At 45.8% G+C, this 18442-nt stretch overlaps 1 protein-coding gene across 1 annotated transcript in view; it reads right to left on the minus strand.

The window, feature by feature from the left end:
• Positions 1 to 2032: 2032 nt before the first annotated feature.
• The window catches only part of Bfsp2 (beaded filament structural protein 2), a 51875-nt gene continuing 35465 nt past the window's right edge, over positions 2033 to 18442 (minus strand). Inside the window, exons 5-7 of the mRNA XM_027414760.2 lie at positions 9936 to 10067; positions 4020 to 4240; positions 2033 to 2036 (exon numbers count right to left, since the gene is read on the minus strand). Coding sequence (XP_027270561.1) covers positions 2033 to 2036; positions 4020 to 4240; positions 9936 to 10067 — 357 coding nt within the window. The remainder of the gene's footprint in view (positions 2037 to 4019; positions 4241 to 9935; positions 10068 to 18442) is intronic.

Consider the following 18442-nt stretch of genomic DNA (forward strand, 5'->3'; position numbering starts at 1 on the left):
CAGGGAACCACTGCCAATGGGTAATTGTACCATGGTGTTTTGAGAGGAAGCCTGACTTTAAAAAGGAGTTGGCAGCATCCAGGGGCCAGCAGGGCCTCTTCATACCTGCTAATGAAGCCTCGTTAGAAGCAGTAGGAGTCTGTGCTAGGAGCTGGAAGCCGCAGTCAGTCATGGCTCTCCCTGCCAAAAGGTGACTAACTAATTGACTTGCAGCACCTGCTCTGAGCTTGCTGGGCAGGAGAGTCTGAAGTGCGCAGACCCACGCAGTGTGCTTCTGGGAGAAACTCACAGAGTTGCACACATAGACTCCCCCTGCCTGCCAGCGGCTGGGCCGGCTTCCAGATTCTGCACAAAACGCATGGGGTCCTCACCTTCCAGGTCTCAGACTGTGTTGAGGTTGGGAACTGAGATGTTGGTTTGGAGGCAATAATTAATGATAATAAGAAAGAAAGGAAGCCTACCACAGGACCTGCGGCATCCAACATAGTCGAGACAGCTGCACGGTCTTCCTGAGTGGCTCTTGTACCCAGGAGCTGTCTGTAGTATGCAGCTCCAGAGGAAATGGATGGTTGGCTGAAATGGAGCATAAGTGGCAGTCGTGCCTATTTCTGTACTTCACAAATGAACTGAATTATGTAAAGATACTGTGCAGAGTCTAAGTAGCTGGTCTTCTGGGAGACTCATGAATTCAGTTTCTTTGGTCCTGTAGGCTAGCAGGGAAATCCATCTGATACAGTTCCAACAGGACAGCTTGCTTCTTTTTAAAGCTTAAGGGTTTTGTTTTGTTTGTCTGTTTTTAAATAAACAATGTTTATTTGCCTTTTTGGAACATACAAAGGTCTTCAAATGTTCCTACACTGGATGGATGGATCCCCTCTCTTGGGGTGAGCAGCTCACAGTGACAAAGGGGACAAAGGTAACAAAGATTCAACATATATTTTTTGGTCTAATTTGGGATAGCAGGTAGGTGACGGAAACAGAAGTGTGTATTCTTGTGGTGGTGGTGTGTGGTTTTAGAAGCACTGAGGGCCTGTGGTAGGACACAGGTGGTGGTTTCAATTTTAATCTCAAGGCAGGAGAGTCTTGCCTGCATAGGAAGCAGATGCATGAACTATATTTGGCTGGCCCAAGCCTTGAGAGGGCTGGTGTGAGGATCCTGAGGAGAAATTTTGAGGCTACAAGTGTGTGAACAACCACAACTTAATTAGTCCCCCATGGGCTGAAACTGATGGAGGGGTGCTGTGCCATGGGTAAATGAGTTGTGTGTTCATATCAATATGCATACAGGTCATTCACTAGGTCAGAATGCCCTCGATGCCTGTAATTACGGTGTGTTCAACAAAGCAACGGGCTAATCCCTGTTCTGCCAAGTGTGTGTGCATGTGCATGCGTGTATATGTGTGTAAATGTGTGTGTGTGTGTGTGTGTGTGTGTGTGTGTGTGTGTACATCTTTGTGTTACCAGGGCACCTGTCAAAAGCAGAACTTTTGAGTGAACAGCACCTGTGTGCCGATACACCCCAGAAGAGTTGACCCTGAGGCAATGGTGAGACAGGTGTTAATCATTCAAGGTTCCTTCCAGAAGTAATTAAAAATGGTATGGGAGAGTAGCATAGTGACAGGGTATATAAATAGCATGCATGAGGCCCTGGGTTCCATCTCATGAACCAACAAAATAAACACACACACACACACACACACACACACACACACACACTACCAGTGAAAATCCTCAAAGAGCCCTGAGATATGCAGCTAGAACTGCTTTGTCTCTGTACCAACAAGTTAAACACAAAATGGCAGACTAGGAGCTGCACGCAAAGCATTTATTTGGAGAGGCCTAGGTTGTTCCAGCTACAGACTACTTAAATGAGAGCAGAAGGGCCTTCTCCACTCCCAGGAAGTGTTTACGCTCCATCTGAGTCAGTCAGGGAATCCAGCAGCTACAGAAGTTCCTCAAGCATCATCACTGGTGGGCTGCTGAAGAAAGTAGTTTTCTGGGTGGAAGGAGGAAGTTGTTTTTGGTTTACCCGTCAGCTGAAAAGAGACACAGGTGAATCAGAAGCAAGAGAGCCAGATACCAGAAAAGACACCAGGCAGGATTGTGGGAAAGGGAGCTGCGTTACGAGAAAGAATTTGGCTTTTAGAAGAAGACAGTGCCAAGGTTCAGTCCCTATTTTGAGGTTTGATGGATTTGGGGCAAATAACTTCCAGAACTCCGGGATGTGTGTCATGTCAGTAACTAGGGATGTGTGACATTTTGGTGGGCACAGGAAGGAATGGAGGCAGCCAGGGGTGAGGGAGGGCCCGATCTCTGGAGAACGGCCACGCAGCAGGGGCTTATTTCTTGAACTTCACTCCCCCGCCCTCACACCTCCGTGTTTAATTGAAACGGCTTTGTATGTTTACTCAGATGTGATTAGGAATCTGAAAGATTTAGTTTTGTTAGGAACATTTGGCTTTCACATTCCTCAGAAAGCAACTGGACAAAAGAACATGGGGGAGGGGCCTGGAAGGTTTGCAGGTGACTCTCTGGTCATTCCTCAAACGGGATGCTATGCTCTCTGGGAGAGGGCCCAGAAGCCTGGTCTCAGAGTTGTTTCAACCTCCATGTGTGACCACAGACAAATCCCTCCCCACTTGGGCCTTCCCATTCTCTCTTGAGAAGGACTATGTGACCCCTAAGTTGGCTTTTGTAGTTTATTAAATAAAAAATAAATAAAATTTGGTTTTATACACACACACACACACACACACACACACACACACACACACACACACACGAATGCACAGCCCATGTATCCAAACTGGAGAACATTTCATGAAATCAATTCTCCCCTACTTTTCTGTAGATTCTGGGGGTTGAACTCAGGGTGTTAGGCTTGTGCAACAAGTGCCTTTACCTGCTGATCCATCTCACCAGCCCCCTAAGTTTTCTTAGAGTTGCTGTCCTTTTCTTCTTAAAAATTTTATTTATTTGTTTATTTAGTGTATATGTGTATTTTGTGTGCATCATATGCATGCCTGGTGCCCATGAAGGCCAGAAGAGAGTGTCAGATCTCTTGGGCCTGGAGTTATGGATGTTGTGAGCCACCTTGTGGATTCTGGGAATTGAACCCAGGTCCTCTGGGAAAGCAGCCAGTACCCTTAACTGCTGAGCCCTTTCTTCAGCCCTTACTGTCCAATTCCTAATTCAATGTGCCATAGAGGAGAACTTGGATGGAGGTATGAAGATAGAGAAAATGAAGAAAAATAAAGATTTGGATTTAAGGAAAGAATGCACAATGGCACTAAGCCCCACTGCTGATGCATATGTCTCTGCATGGGCCTATTGGTTAGAGAAGACCTGCATACATGCTCCCAAGTCCGTGTGTGTGTGTGTGTGTGTGTGTGTGTGTGTGTGTGTGTGTGTGTGTGTGTGTGATTTTGGCAGACATGGCTGGCCAACTCCATTGTCATTCCCAACACCTTGCTTGCCTCCTCTATAGAGTCCAAATTAAACAATATTTTCTCAGCATCCCTTATAGGCAGGTATGATCAGTCAGTCAGATAAAAGAAAGTCAACATGAAGCCTCCTAAAAATGTTTGAGAGCTGGGCTAGAGAGACCACTGGCAGTTAAGAGCTCTGGCTGGGACCTGGGTTCAATCCCCAGTACCCACGTGGCAGCTCACAGCTGTCTGACTCCAGTCCCCTTTTCTGATATCCATGGGCACTGCACACAGGTGGTGCATAGACTCACAACCAGGTGGAACACCCATGTACATAAAAGAAACAAATAAAAACGTCAACTTTTTTAAAGTTTAAGAGTCACTCAAGAAAAAGGCTTTTGTCACTCCTTCTTCCCTCCCTCTGGTCTTGAATGAAATGTGACGTGTGGGGTCATCGTGAAGAGTTCTTTGCACTGCTGGGGCTTGAACCCAGGGCTTTGTGTATTCTAGGCCAGCTCTGTACCCACCCAGCCCCACCCCACTCTCCATGTGCATCCTTCCCGAAGATAAAGCAGAACTGGGCCTACTTACTTGCCCTCCTCTCTGTCCAGCAGGGCATGGTAGGACGCCACATCCTTCTGCAGCTGGCTCTTGCATGCCAACAGGTGTGCCCGCTCCTGCTGCTGCTGCTCCGTCTCCGAGCGGATCTCTGCCAGCTCTGCCTCCAGCCTGCCCACAACAGCACCCAGGTTCTGCAGTTCCATGTCATGCCAATGCTTAGAGTCATGCAAGGTGTTTTCCAGGCCTCGTTTCTACAAAAGAGTGAAGGTCGTTGGGCTGGGCCCTCCAGATAGGAAATGGACAACTGACTAGCTCTGCCCATTTTCTTTTTTTGGGGGTGGGGGGGGGGGGGGGACGACAATGATGTACTAGCTCTAGGGAAACGTAAGAAGGTGAAGCTCTGCCTCATGGACTTTTTGTGTGACAGGCAGGAGGGAATGGGCAGGAGGGAGGTGAAATGGATGTGTATGACCTTTACCACTCAGCATTTTTTTTCTGTGGGGTTTGGAAATGCATCTTTGCCCAGCCCTGTCCCTCTGCTGCTTGGTGGCTTCCCACTGTCCCATCCGGAGCTAGAGATCCTCGGGCAGGGACTCTGGGTCTGCATGGCTGATGACCTCCTCACTCAGGTTGCTAGCAGTCATGACTCCTGCACTGGTACCAATAGCACAGCTCTCTCCCTCAGCTATGGGCCTGCTGCTGAAAGTCTTATTAGGAGCATATACAGAGACCTTCAAAACGGGGCCACTGGCTTCCTTTGAACCCTTGGCCTCTCCTCTTTGGTATATCATCTGGAGAAACCAGGGGAAGATGTGTCCTGGATGTCCCCTTCAGTCATCACTGTCACTTATGGATTCTGAGTCCTGCCTCTTACATCTCCTTTGAGGTTTTCTGGGTTTTCCCATTCACGGTCACTTTTCTTCTCCCAACACCATGGCCTGGGACTGGATATTTATCCCCTGAGGTCAGCTCAGTAACCTCTTTGCTCATCACCCTGATTTTAGTTTCCGCCCTTCCTATACTTCTCACACAGCTCCTAAGGTGCCTTGGCTGAAGCACACATCTGAGCTTCTATCTCCTCTACTTAAACCTCACAACAGTGGCTCCCAAGGACCCCTAGTACGGTTCCCATGGCGACTTTCCATTCATCTCCTACTCTGCACTAGTGTCAACATTTCTGGTCATAGAAGCTTATTGGATTCATACTGTTTCTCTTCCTCCTTCCTTCCTTCCACCCACCTGCTGGGATTAAAGGTGTACACCACTATGCACGGCCTCATATTGTTTCTTATGGCTGGAGCCTTCTCAGTTGCTTCATTCCTATTCATCCCCAAGTTCAAGTTCAGGGGTCACTTCTCTGGTAAGCCTTCCTTGATGCACCTTAGTCCTTACTACAAACAAGTTGGGTTAGGAGCTCCCTTGTGTTTCTATGGCTCCCCAAGCACATGCATGTGTTTGAACTCACCACCTGGTGAGTGCCTATCCGACAAGATGGTGAGACCTGGAGAGAAACTTGTCCCTGTATCCTCAGTACCAGGAAAGGGTCTGTGCAGACCCAGAAACATGTGTTGCCTGGGTGAAGGGCGTCTGCTCCATGGTTACATTTATTGTCCCACTGATCTCTTTTCCCAGCAGTTAAAAATGGTTCTCAAACAAAGGGTAGAGACCCCTCGAGGGATTGCATATCATATATCCTGCAGATAAGATATTTAAATTATGATTCATAACAGCAGCAAAATTACAATTATGAAATAGCAACAAAATAATCTTATAGTTGGGAAACACCATAAACAACTGTATTAAAGGGTTCACAGGGTTAGGAAGGTTGAGAACCATTGAGTTAGACTGCAAACATCTCTCTTCTCATCTTCCTGTGTACTGTGCCCTGAAAGATAGCGTCGGCCAGTAAAAAACTAAACATCAATGTGCCCATGTTTAATAGTTTCAGGTATGGTGGCCTATAATCTAGTACCTAGCTTTGAAGAGATTTATCTCTTTATTTTTATTATTTATTTTATTTTATGCATATATGCATATTTAAGTGTATGTCCATCACATGTGTGCAGAATCCCCGAGAGGTCAGAAGAGGCACCCGATCCCCTGGAACTGATGTTACGGACAGTGGTGAGCTGCCCTGTGGGTGTTGGGAACAGAACCTGGGTCCTCTACAAGAGAAGTAAGTCCTCTTGATTCCTAAGCCATCTCTCCAGCCAACATTTTGTTGTTTTTAATTTATGAATTCATGTGTGTCTGCATGTATGTCTGCATGACCTGTGGAGGTCAGATGATCCCCTGGAGCTGGAGTGACAGATGACTGTAAGTCACCTGACATGGGTTTCAGTAACTGAACTTGGGTCTTCTGCAAGAGTAGCATAAACTCGTAACTGCTGAGCCAATTCTCCATTTCTGCAGCCTCAGTACATGTTTGTTTTTTTTTTGGGGGGGGGTCCTCACCATATAGCTTTGGCTGTCCTGGAACTCATTATGTAGGCCAGGCTGACCTTGAACTCACAGAGAGAGCCTGCCTCTGCCTCCCTCTGGTCTCAGTTGCTATTTGGCCAGTAGGATCTAAGACCCTTTTACAATGGTGAACATGCAGAAATGGCTTAGACTCTGAGAATCATTTGTTCCCACCTTGGGTTTTCTCTTTTGTTTTTGTTTTTTTAAAATAGGAATTAGATTTTTGTCTTGAACAGACTTCTAAACCTGTGTTCCCTTTGTGAGTTGCTGTTGACACTGGATCTGTAACATCTGTGATTTAGAGAAACACTTCACAGGACATACTTGGACTGTCTGTCTATAGCTTTTGGCCCACTTTCTAGTCCTATGGACCTTCTATCCCACCCTTAGAGTCATGTCCAGCCTGTTCACCTAAGTTCCTGACATTCATTCTTTACTCCTTCCTCCACATCAGAGTCTCATCATATATATAGTCCTGATGATCCTGAAACTCGTGTAGACCAGGCTGACCTCAAAGCCACAGAGATCTACCTGTTTCTGCCTCCCAAGGGCTGGGTTTAAAGGTGTGTGCCACTGTGCAGAGCCAAGCTCCTGACACTCTAGAAGGACATGCTTGCTTCTTCCTAGAGCCTGAGCAGCTACGGCCAGGCCTATGTTATATAGCTTCTTTAGTCCTAGGGACATTGGCAGCACCAGTCACACCCTGAGACCACAGAGGCTCATGGTTCCTCCAGGTATCTGAAGACTGGAAAGAACTTTCTTGGATTGCAAACTCCCCCAGAAAGCAAGATAATTATTTTTGGCAAATTCTGGGCTTGGATTCCACTCAATATAGAGTTCAGTAGGCTTAATGGTATCTGGCTTCCAATATAAACAGTGCCCAAGTGGCAAACGGGGCTGACCATCTGGCCAGCAAAGCTGTCTGACTTGCAAGAGGGATGGGCACTGTGTACACACAGGTTGTTATGACTCAGGCTAGCTGCATGAACTATCCCCCTCCCCCGTTCTCAGTCTGTGCTCCTCATCTTGGCTGTAAGGCATAGTGATGGGAATGTTAATCTATTGGAACCCACAGGGGACAGAGCTAGCCCATCTTGAGTCATGAGCATAGGTAGAATGCCATTACTCTGAAGTCTTCTGGTTGGCGTCAGTTCTTTTTCCATTTGTCCCAACAGTTAGGAGCATGGGGTTGAAGTGAGGTGACCAGGTGGCTGATGATGCCAACTTTGGGGCTTTTGAGTTGGTGGCTATAGTTTTGCACGATAAGTTACAATAGATGCCAATTGCTGACTGCTTGCCTATGTCAGGCACAGTGTAAAAGGCTTGACATACATTATCTCATTAGTCATCCCAGTGACTTTCTGAGGTCAGTTCTATTCTGATCTTAGGATAGATCACATTTCCAAAGGCAGCTGCAACAATTGTCACCACCCCACATGGTCCTTCTCAATGTGACCTTGCTAAGAGTTGGGCCTCATTGGATCTCACTGCCCTTGTGATTGCTTTGGCCAACAGAGTAAGATATATGTGATGTTCAGAAACTCTAAAGCTAAGAGGTCAGGGGGCTGATAGATTTCTGCTCACTCTACAGTGGAAGCAAAGCTCCACATCAGAAGTCTGACTGCAATAATAATACCACCACAGTACAAGGAAACCCAAGCTAGCTATGTGGAGAGGTTTCAGAGCAGAACACAGACTCACAATTGAGGCATCTCCCGTGTGAGTTGAAGAAGCCTCTTGTGGGTGTCCCAACCCCAGCAGACATCATGAGGGATAGGGAAACCTGTCCCTGATGACCTTTGCCTAAATCATAGGACAATGGAGCGCCAGTATTAAGCCAACAAGACAGCAGGTAAATAGGACAACTAAAATAGATCCTTACTAGACAAATGAGAAAATAGAAGTTTAGAGGGCCATGTGACCAGTGAAGAGATAAACCTGGGATTCAAGATCACAGTCTAAGAAACACTTCCCAATTTCCCAGGACTGCTGTGCCTAGGAGAAGAGTAGAGGCAGATGTAAACTTGATGGTGGGTGGGATTTTTCTATACTCTGCCCTGACTCTGCCCTTCTCCATACCCACCAAAAAGTAAACATATTGACTCCCATTGTGGGGCTGGTCTCCCTCTTGTCACTCCCTCACATGCTGAGCCTTGTTAATGTGACATCAATTCCTCTACAGAAGTCGCTGATTCCCTGGAGGGTAAAGGCCGTGTCTAATTAGTCTTATGTCCCCAAAGCTCTTGGTATAGCTCCTGGAACATGGTGAGTTCTTGTGAGTGATATATAGAAGCATGCTAACGCTCGCGCGCGCGCGCGCGCGCGCACACACACACACACACACACACACACACACTCACACTCACACAGGGTCCAACAATGCTTTGTAGTTAGAATGTTGAAGGAGATGTCATATCTCAATAGAGTTCAGTCCCACCCAGACCGAAAGGTGGAGCTTAATTCAGTCTACTTAGGAGCTTGTGTCAGGTGGTTTCAGGATGCTGTGCATACCTAAACTGACAGATGCAAATCTCTTACAGAAAAGTGATATAATATGCACATATAACTGACCCAATCCTCCTGCATATTTCCTTAAATCTCAGTGAAGTATCTCTAGATGACTTTTATGTGATACAATGTACAGCTCTATAGATGACCGGGCTGTTGTTTAGGGAACAATGATAAGAAATAAAGGCTGCGCAAATGCAGAGCAGGTGCAATGTTTTTCCTGAATATTTCCAGTCCAAAGTTGATTGAATCCACAGATGGAGAAACCATGGATACAGAGGGCTGACTGTAATTATTTTAATTACTAATAATTAGTAGTTTCCAAGCACCTGCTTGCAAACCACAGTGAGTCTGAGCTTACTAGGTGTTTGAGGTTGAGGCAAGGATCCTGGAGCTTATACCCAATTGCAGGATTACTGTCAGGAAAAGAGGGATTGATCAGGACAAAGGAGACAGGGCAGGGATGATGCTAAGCAAGGAAGTAGCCTCTCTGAAAACTAGCTCCTGCCTGATCCTATGGAGAGCTCTGTACAGCTGTTTCCACTGTGAAGTTAGCAGGCTGGGCTTTCAAAAACATCAGTCTGTCACTGTCTGGGGCAGGGGCATGGCCTGACTTCTTGGATCAGGAGTCCTCTGTTTGGCTGATGGCAATTGTCTGAAGAAACGGGGCAGCTGAGACAGGGCAGCTGCAAGTGTTAGCGGCCGACTGGCATTCTCAGCAGTGGCAGGCAAGGGGTATTTCTACAGGCCCTGCTGTGTCCACCATACTTGTTAGGTCTGAGTCAGTATCTGGTAATCCTCAGAGGTCAGAAGACACTTCAGGCGCCAAACCACACCCTGTGAGAAGGAAGCCCTTTGTGAAGTATGAACTGTGAAACTTCAGACTGACAGTTGAGAGTTAAACATAAAACCGTCAAGGCCTTTTTTTTTTTTTTTTTTTTTTTTTTTTTTTTTTTTTTTTTTTTTTGGCACACTCACCAGAGCTCGTAAAGATTCCATCTCAGCCTGGAGACTTTGGACTTGGCATGAAGCGTCGTGTAACTCTACGCTGAGGGCAGCGGCCAGCTTTTCTTCTTGGGTCTGAGATACATGGGCCACTTCTGTCTGTTGCTGTAAAGAGTCAGGTCTTAGGGTGAGCGGGATGAGTTAAAATCCTGAACCCACCCTTTCTCCTTGGCCCCTTCTAAACTGACTCTCTGCCACACTAAAAACATACACCTTTTTATAAACCTGCTAACCAATTCATATACCAAAAACTGTTTTGAACCTTTGATGCCTACAACTAAAATAACATTCAAAAGATGTACTAAAGGCTTAGCTCAGTGGTAAATACTTGCTTAGTATGCATGTGAACCTGGGTTCGATCTGAGCACACACTCTCTCCTCTCTCTCCCTCCTTTCCTCCCTATGGTCTAATCACACCGTTTTCCTGTTTCTAGTTTCTTATATCTCCTTTCAGAAATATTTCATGCACTGATTAATGGCATGGAGCGTGTCTGAGATCTGTAAGGGTATTTTTGCTGTTATGTGAACATTGCAGAAATGTGCCCACACAAGTGAAGGTGGCTGTGATATCACTAGGCAATGAAATCTCACAGGCCCAATGTTGCATATTTAATCTGTCATTGACCATGACATCCGTTTTTAGTGCACAGTTGCATTTGTAAATACATAGTAGTTACTGTCTTCTCTTGTTTGCTACAGTACTTCCTATATGTTAGAAACCGGTTTCTGCTGGGTGATTGTAGTCTTCGAGCAGCTACATAGCATTGCCTTGATTGGAGGTACTATGATTCATTTAGAAATTCCCTATTGGTGGACACTTCAATTGTGTCCAGATTTTCCCTATTTCAAAAAATAACCCTTGATGCTTCATTTTTCCATCCAAGAGGGCATCTCCGAGGGATACATACTTTAGACAAACTATGTATGTAGGTAAAGACAGGATCTTCTCATGTACCCCTGAACTCTCAGTCTTCCTGCTTCAGCCTCCAAGTGGTGAGATGACACACCTGCCCGGAACTTAGGATACTCACAAATTATCCTTTGGAGATTTGTAACTCTTTCAACACTGGGAGACAGTACCAGGTCCCCACACTGTCCTCACACAAGGGGTTACATTTATTCATTTTATTTTTATGTGTGTTTTTCTGGCATATAAGTATGAGTACCATGTGCATGCTTGATGCCCGTGGAGGTCAGAAGACAGTATTGAATCCCCTGAAAATGGAGTTACCAATGGCTGTGAACCAACATGTACCTGGGAAATGTGCCTGGGTCCTCTGCAAGAGCAACAAGTGCTCTTAACTGCCAAGCCATCTCTCCTGCCACAAGTTTTCTATCTGGATCTCTACAGCTGACAGTCCTTCTCTCCTTTAAAATTAAAAAAAAAAATCCCTTTATATATTTGTATGTGGGGGGGCATATTTGTGTGAGTGGACACCTGCTGTGGCTCATTTGGGTATGTGTTTCATGGCTCATGTGATGGTCAGAGGACATTCTACAGGAGCCAGTTTTCCTTCTACCATGTGGGCTCCAGGGACTGAACTCAGGTCACCAGGCTTGGTGGCAAGTGCCTTCACCTGCTGGGCCATCTCTCTGGCCCCAGTCCCCTTTACGTTGTACAAACCAGTACAGATGCAATTGTGACTATAAGGGGGCAGTCTGTGTTCTGAACCTCTTTTTCTGGAGGGCGATAGGTGGGCTCTGATTCCTCCTAATGCATTCTGGGGAGCAGGTCCCCTGCTGGTGGATGATAAAATGAGGCCACCCTCTTTTTTCTTTTCTTTCTTTCTTTTTTTTTTTCTTTTTCAGTATCTTCTGATGTGGTTGTCTCTGAGCCAATGCTGTAAGCAGAAAGGTTGAGGAAGCCTCTGTTTTCTCTGCAGATTCCTACCTTCTTGAAAGGGTCATTTGGAGCCATGTATGAACATTTACAGAGGCATGCACAGAATCTTCCAACCTAATTGTCTGCCTAAGAAGCCCCCACCAAGATGCTCCCATCAGTAGCAGGAACACTAATCTTTGGGAGACTCTATACCATGTGAGCTCTGGGGATTGGACTTGGAGGGGTAAAGTTTGACAGAAGTACCACCTGCTGAGTCACCCCTATCGTTTTTATATATAAATGGGGCTGTAGCTCAAAGGGAAGGCACTTGCCTAGAATGTACAAAGTCTTGGGTTTGATCTTCGCTAGCACAAAAAAGTAATAACTACCAAGAAATGAGTTTGCAAAATCCACTATGTGTTGAATACAACAACAGCTACTGCTATTACTATGAGTAATTAATATGCATTAGGCTCTTATTCTATGCCATGGATAACTCTAAGTCCATTATCTCACGGTCTCTTTACAACTTTGTGAAATTACATGTCATTATTATCCTCAGTTGATACAAGGAAATGGAGCCTAAGCAATTTGCTCATGATCATGTGACCTCTGAGAGTCTGAAGCAGCTGTATACCCACGACATGCTTTCAGCCCTGTTAATGCAGCTGTCTCTGCCAGCCTGTTGACTTAAGACCTTTGATACTTGGAGGTGCCTCCCTCAGATTTTCTTGGATCACCTCATTTTAATACATTAATAGGCTTCAGTATCACCCGGGAATTTGAAAATGGAGGCTGTGATGCGGGAGACCCCGAATGGAGCTTGGGAGTCTGCATTGCTCAGTCTCAGGGATGCTTGGTCCATGGAATCAGAGCTGTAGGCTGCTAAAGGAACTGATAAAACATCCTCACTCACCTTACACAAAAGATGACTGGAACATTCATAAAACAAGAACAAAGTAATATTAGTCAATTCTGTTGCCTGTTGCCTGCCTGGCGGCTGAGTTTCACAGCCTGGCTTTCTGCTGAAAGGGAAGATTACCAAGTACTGCAGAGGTTAGAAAGATCATCCAGCACTAGCCAGAGGTTTCTTTCTGGTTGGAGGTTGGAAGAGAAAAATAGAATATTATTCGATCACTGTGTATTCCTGCATCATTTACTGTTGTAACCCTGCCCTTCAAATCACAGCACATGAGATGCTCACAGCCAAATGCTTAACTCCTAAAATTATTACATGTTCTTCTCCAATGGCTCCGTAGGATTCTGTTTTCTGGCAACTGTAATAATTCTGTTTCCACTTCAACCCCATGCCTGCATATTTCTCCTTACAGACTGAACAAATGGTCTTGGGATCCCAGTCACCAAGAGGGTAGGATTTGGTATATTTGTTTAGGGTATGTGGTAGGTTTCAAATATATTGGTACCCATGCTCTGATCTAGAAGAGAAGGGCACAGCACTTTGCTTTAGAACAGTGATCCTCAACCTATGGGTCATGACTCCCTGGGGAGTTGAACGACCCTTTCACAGGGGTCTCCTAAGACATCAGAAAACATAGATGTGTACATTACAATTCATAACAGTGGCAAAATTACAGTTATGAAGTAGCAACAAGAATAATTTTAGGTTGGGTGTCACCACAACATGAGGAACTGTATTAAAGGGTCACAACATTAGGAAGATTGAGAACCACTGGTCTAGAAACATCCTGACAGAGGCCCAGCATATCTTTAACCCCAGCATAGATGCCCCATCTCACAGCCTATAAGATGTTCCTGGCTCATTTTTTTTTTCTTAATGCAGGGTTTCTCTCTGTAATAGCCCAGACTGTCCTGGAACTGACTCTGTAGACCAGGTTGGCCTCAAACTCACAAAGATCTGCCTGCCTCTGCCTCTGCCTCTGCCTCCAGAGTGCTGGGATTAAAGGAGTGCACTACCCCTGCCCAGCATCCCTTGCTCATTCTTAAGGAAGTGAATCACAGTCTGTCTCCCATCTATGATCTGTCTGTCCATCTGAGTCTAGCAGTTATATGTTAATCCTGACCTGGCTATGGTGCCACACATCTGTAATCCCAGCACTTGGGTACAGAGACAGGAGGAATGGGAGTTTAATGTCATCCTCATCGCCACAGTCTCTCCAAGGCCAGCTTGGTCTACAGGGGACCGTATCTCAAAACAAAAGTAGAAAAGAAGCAACAGAGTGTCGATCCTGTCACTAGACTGGTTCTGCTCCACTCTACATGAACGGTCTTAGGTATTACTCATATCAGGATGGATTGAGAGCTTATCTGTCCAATTCTTGGAGCAGTCTCTGTCACCTGGTAACCCTCAGGAAATGATCTTTCCTGGCAGGTCTCATCTTGCTGTGTGGAATGGTGGCCTGTCTTTTGCTTCCCACCCACCCCATCCTCACTAGATGGTAGGAACTGGGTATGCAGTGATTACCTCTTATCCCTTCTGGGTAGCTTAATAGCTCTTCACAGCCAGGGCACACTCAGCAACCTTCACAAAGGTCAACAATGTGGGCCCAACACACTCTTGGGACTTGAGGAAGAAGTTCTCTTGTGAATGGGACTAGATCAGATCTTTCCTCCATTAGGAAGACCAGCTACTATAATTATAAGCCTTATAAAACACTTAGTCATGTGGTACCATGTGTTACTTAGCTGTGGAGAGCTTTTGACAGGCAGGCCATGCATTCTTGACTTGGCCCCTCCCTCTTTCGTGCAGGATTTATTTGGGAGATGTCTGGATGCTATTCAGCCTGTCTCAGTGACACAGGGCTTCCTTATGGGTATATTAAAAAGTAGTGTGACTCTCAGTGAAACTTCAATATGAGCAGAATGCTGGTCTGGTGAGGCAGGGTCACATTGCTCCTAGAGAGGACATAAGAGCTGCCTGGCTTCTGAAGTTTTTCCCCTGAGGTGGAGGACCCATTCCAAGACCATGTGGAAGCTGCCAAAAGAAACATCTGAGGTAATGGCCTCGTGGACTTGCAGACCCACTCCTTTCTTGGATGTAATTAAGCGTACTATACTGCTAGAAGCGGCAGAAGAAACTTACCAATGGGCCTAGGGAGGAAAAATAGGTTTTTCTTAATTATCAGAGAAGTCTAAATTATAGTATTTTTGTCTTTGTTTATTAGGATCATCCTATTCTTAAGGGATTTGTTTGTTTGTTTCCTAGGAGACAGCTATGTGTGGAATATGAGTGACAGTGCCTTAATTCTCTAGGGATGGTTTGAGTTGTTTCATCTTTGAAAATCTCCTATTTTAGGAATGGGATCTTTATATCTTTTATGGGAACAGCCAATTAAAAGTATCTATGGGATGCTTTGAGGTCAGACAAACCAGGTAGTCAGGGACAGGCATCCTTCTGAGGCAGGGACTGTGCACAGAATCAACCAAAGCCTCAGACCTGTCGGGAACTCTACCTGTGGGCTGTGAATGCTTGAGTGAGTGGGAATCCTGCAACGGACAGTGAGAAGGCAGTCAGCTATTCAACTGCTGGTTGTCGACCACTGGAGGGCTTGAAAACATGATGAGCCTGAGCTTGACCTTTTCAATGTCTGTTTTTTTCTTCACTGAGGAATCAAAGGGCAGGAGGGAACTACTCCACAAGAAGTCTCTATTTTCTCTTCCAGAAGCTACTCTGATTATCTTCCCCTACCAAGCAGTGCCACAAATGTAGCATGCAATAGGAGCTCAGTGCTGGAACACACACACACACACACACACACACACACACACACACACACACACACTCCCTTACATCACAGGCACAGACACACGCACAGACATACACTCAGACACAGACACACCTTACATTGCAGACACACACCTTATATCACAGACACAGACATACACACATACTTTACATCACAGACACACACACACACACACACTTACATCCCACAGACAGGACTGACTTATCTTCTTTCTGTTTGGCAAGGTCTCACTCCATAGCTCAGGTGGGCCTTGAACTTGCAGGGATCCTGCTGCCCCAACCTCCTGAGTGAAGTGATTATAGTCAACCAGGCATGGTGGTACATGCCTGGTTGACAGACTAGTTTCTGTGATATAAAAAGAGCCACAATAAAACAAAGCAAAAAGTCCAAAACATATGTGAAAATGGCAAAGGCACGATCTGCCAGTACATGGAAAAGCAAATTTGTATGAAATCCAGTATATTGAGAGAATCTCTGCCTCCTTAAAACATGAGAAATGTAAATTAGAACTGCACTGAAGAATAATTTTCTTACCTAAAATACTGAGCACACACGATCAGTGAGGATGTGGGGAAAAGGGTGTTCTCAGATATATTTTTGACAGGAATATAAATTCTTGTTCTACTCTCTAATTTCTCAGTTTTGAGACTATTACCATCCAGAACCCTCACAATTTGTTTCCATCTACCCACATCTTTTCATTCTTGATAGTGTGTCCAGTCTGTCATCCCAACTGTGAAAGGCATGATGGTGGTGGCCATTTAGAGAAAGCTGCCTGAGGCAGGTGTGGACCTCTTGTCTGAGCACAGCAGGGGAAAGATCTGCTTGTTAAGGGGCTGAAGCCCCAGGGACCAAGTCCTCTCTCACCCACATGGCTCCTAGTATGGAGTGGTGGGAATGGAACAAGTCTTAGTTTCTGCACACTGTTCAGAGGTGGAGAGCAAAGGAAGGGCTGAGACTTCAGGAGACTGGGCTGTGCAGCTGGCTTTGGGCAGAAGGAACATCTCAGGGAGGAGGGTAAGATGAAAGGACAGAGCTGGATAAACAGAGAAGACTGCACACCTAGCTCGGGATAAGGGAGCAAAGGCCTGCCGGTGGCCAGGCTGGGACCATGGATACAGAAGAGAGGAGCTCTCTTCCCCAGTGGGAGGTAGGCTGAAGGTGGTAAGAGGCAGACGATGGACAATTTCCTCTCTGCTTCCGTGGTAGTGGAGTGGAGGGTGGGGTTCTTAGAAGGCCTCTACTGTCTCTGCCCTCTGAAATCAGCTTATGACTAGTTGTCTTGGTTTGGGTTTTTATTGCTATGAAGAGACACCGTGACCATGGCAACTCTTATAAAGGAAACCATTTCATTGAGGCAATAGCTTACAGTTTCAGAGGTTTAATTCATTATCATCATGGCGGGGGAACACGGTGCTGGAGGAGGAGCCACTACATGCTGATAAGCAGGCAACAGGAAGTAGACTGACACGCTGGGTGGTGCCTTGAGACTAGAAGACCTCAGAGGCACACTTCCTCCAACAAGGCTACACCCACTCCAACAATGCCACCCCTCCTAATAGTGCCACTCCCTTTGACTCCGGCATTTGTTTTTCCCCCAAACCACCACTAAGGGCCTAAAACAGATGCTTTTCTTCTGTTGGCTTAAAAGGGCACTGTGTTTTTTTAATTGATTAATTTTATTATACGTATGGGTATTTTTCCTATATGTATATGCACCATGTGCATGCCTGGTACTCTTGGAGGTCAAAAGAAGGCAACTGGTCTCTTACAGCTGGATTTACAGACAGTTGTGAGCTGCCATGTGAGTGCTGGTAACAGCCTTCTACAAGAGCAGCAAGTGCTTTCAACTGCTGAGCAATCTCTCTAGCCCCCCAAAACACAGTACTTTTGAAAGTGTGTTTTGGGCTGCCCAGAGCATCATTTTTATGTTGCTCAAAGAGCACCACTGAAATGATCACATTCTGTGATAGAAAAGCGTACACAAAATTAGGGAAACCAGTGGATTCTCCCTCTTTCTTCCCTCCCTTCCACGTCCTCCCCCATCCTTTCCAACAAATATATCTGTGAAATCCGAGTGGTTGTGATCTGAGTGTGAACTGCCCTGCACAAACTCATGTGTTTGAATGCTTGGTCCCCAGTTTGGGCTCCTTTTGGAGGTGGAGGGTCTCACCACAGTATCTGTGGATTACAGACCAGCCCTGCTTTTGTGTTAGCATTCTGCTTCCTGGTCTGGTTTGGAACTAGGGGAATGACAGCAGGCATGTCAACAGTTTATCAAGGTGGCCTTCATAAGGTCATTTGGATGCAGATTGGAGAATATACTCCATTGTATGATCTTGTGACATAATGAAATATATTTTATATTTTTGGTCTTTGTCTCCGGCTCCCAGCCAGAGCTCTTAAAAACCCTGGCAACTTCCTAGATGATGAGAGCTGAAGGAGCATTCTCAGTTCTGATTAGTTTTTGTTTCTAGATCCTGAAATAGCTCCACAGTGAAAAAAAATAAAAGGAATGTGTTTTTCTATCATTGTTAACAAACCTCTTTCAACAACACCCAAGTTTATGTTAAAGAGATGTCTTTGGTAAGACCCTAAGGGGTGTCGGGGTTGGTGGCTACTTACCCGACCACTCCCCTGTGATTAGAAGATAGAGCTTTTACCCTCCCTCAGGGAGGGGAGAGGGGCTGAATCAATGAGAGCTGACTTAATTGCTAATGGTGATTTAATCAATTATGTCTAAAAGGAAGGTAGCATGAAGCCCAGAAGGCCAAGCAAGGACTGGGGAGCTTCCAGGCTGGGAGGCAGTGGAGGTGTGGGGAGGGAGCATGATGGGCCAGGAGAGGACACAGCTCTGCAGCTCCATCACACATCTGGGCTCAGGCATCTCTCCTCTGGACTGTTCTGAGTTGTCCACCATAGGGAATGGGAGA

This window comes from Cricetulus griseus, chromosome 4, assembly GCF_003668045.3.
Source record: "Cricetulus griseus strain 17A/GY chromosome 4, alternate assembly CriGri-PICRH-1.0, whole genome shotgun sequence".
Classification (NCBI taxonomy): domain Eukaryota; kingdom Metazoa; phylum Chordata; class Mammalia; order Rodentia; family Cricetidae; genus Cricetulus; species Cricetulus griseus.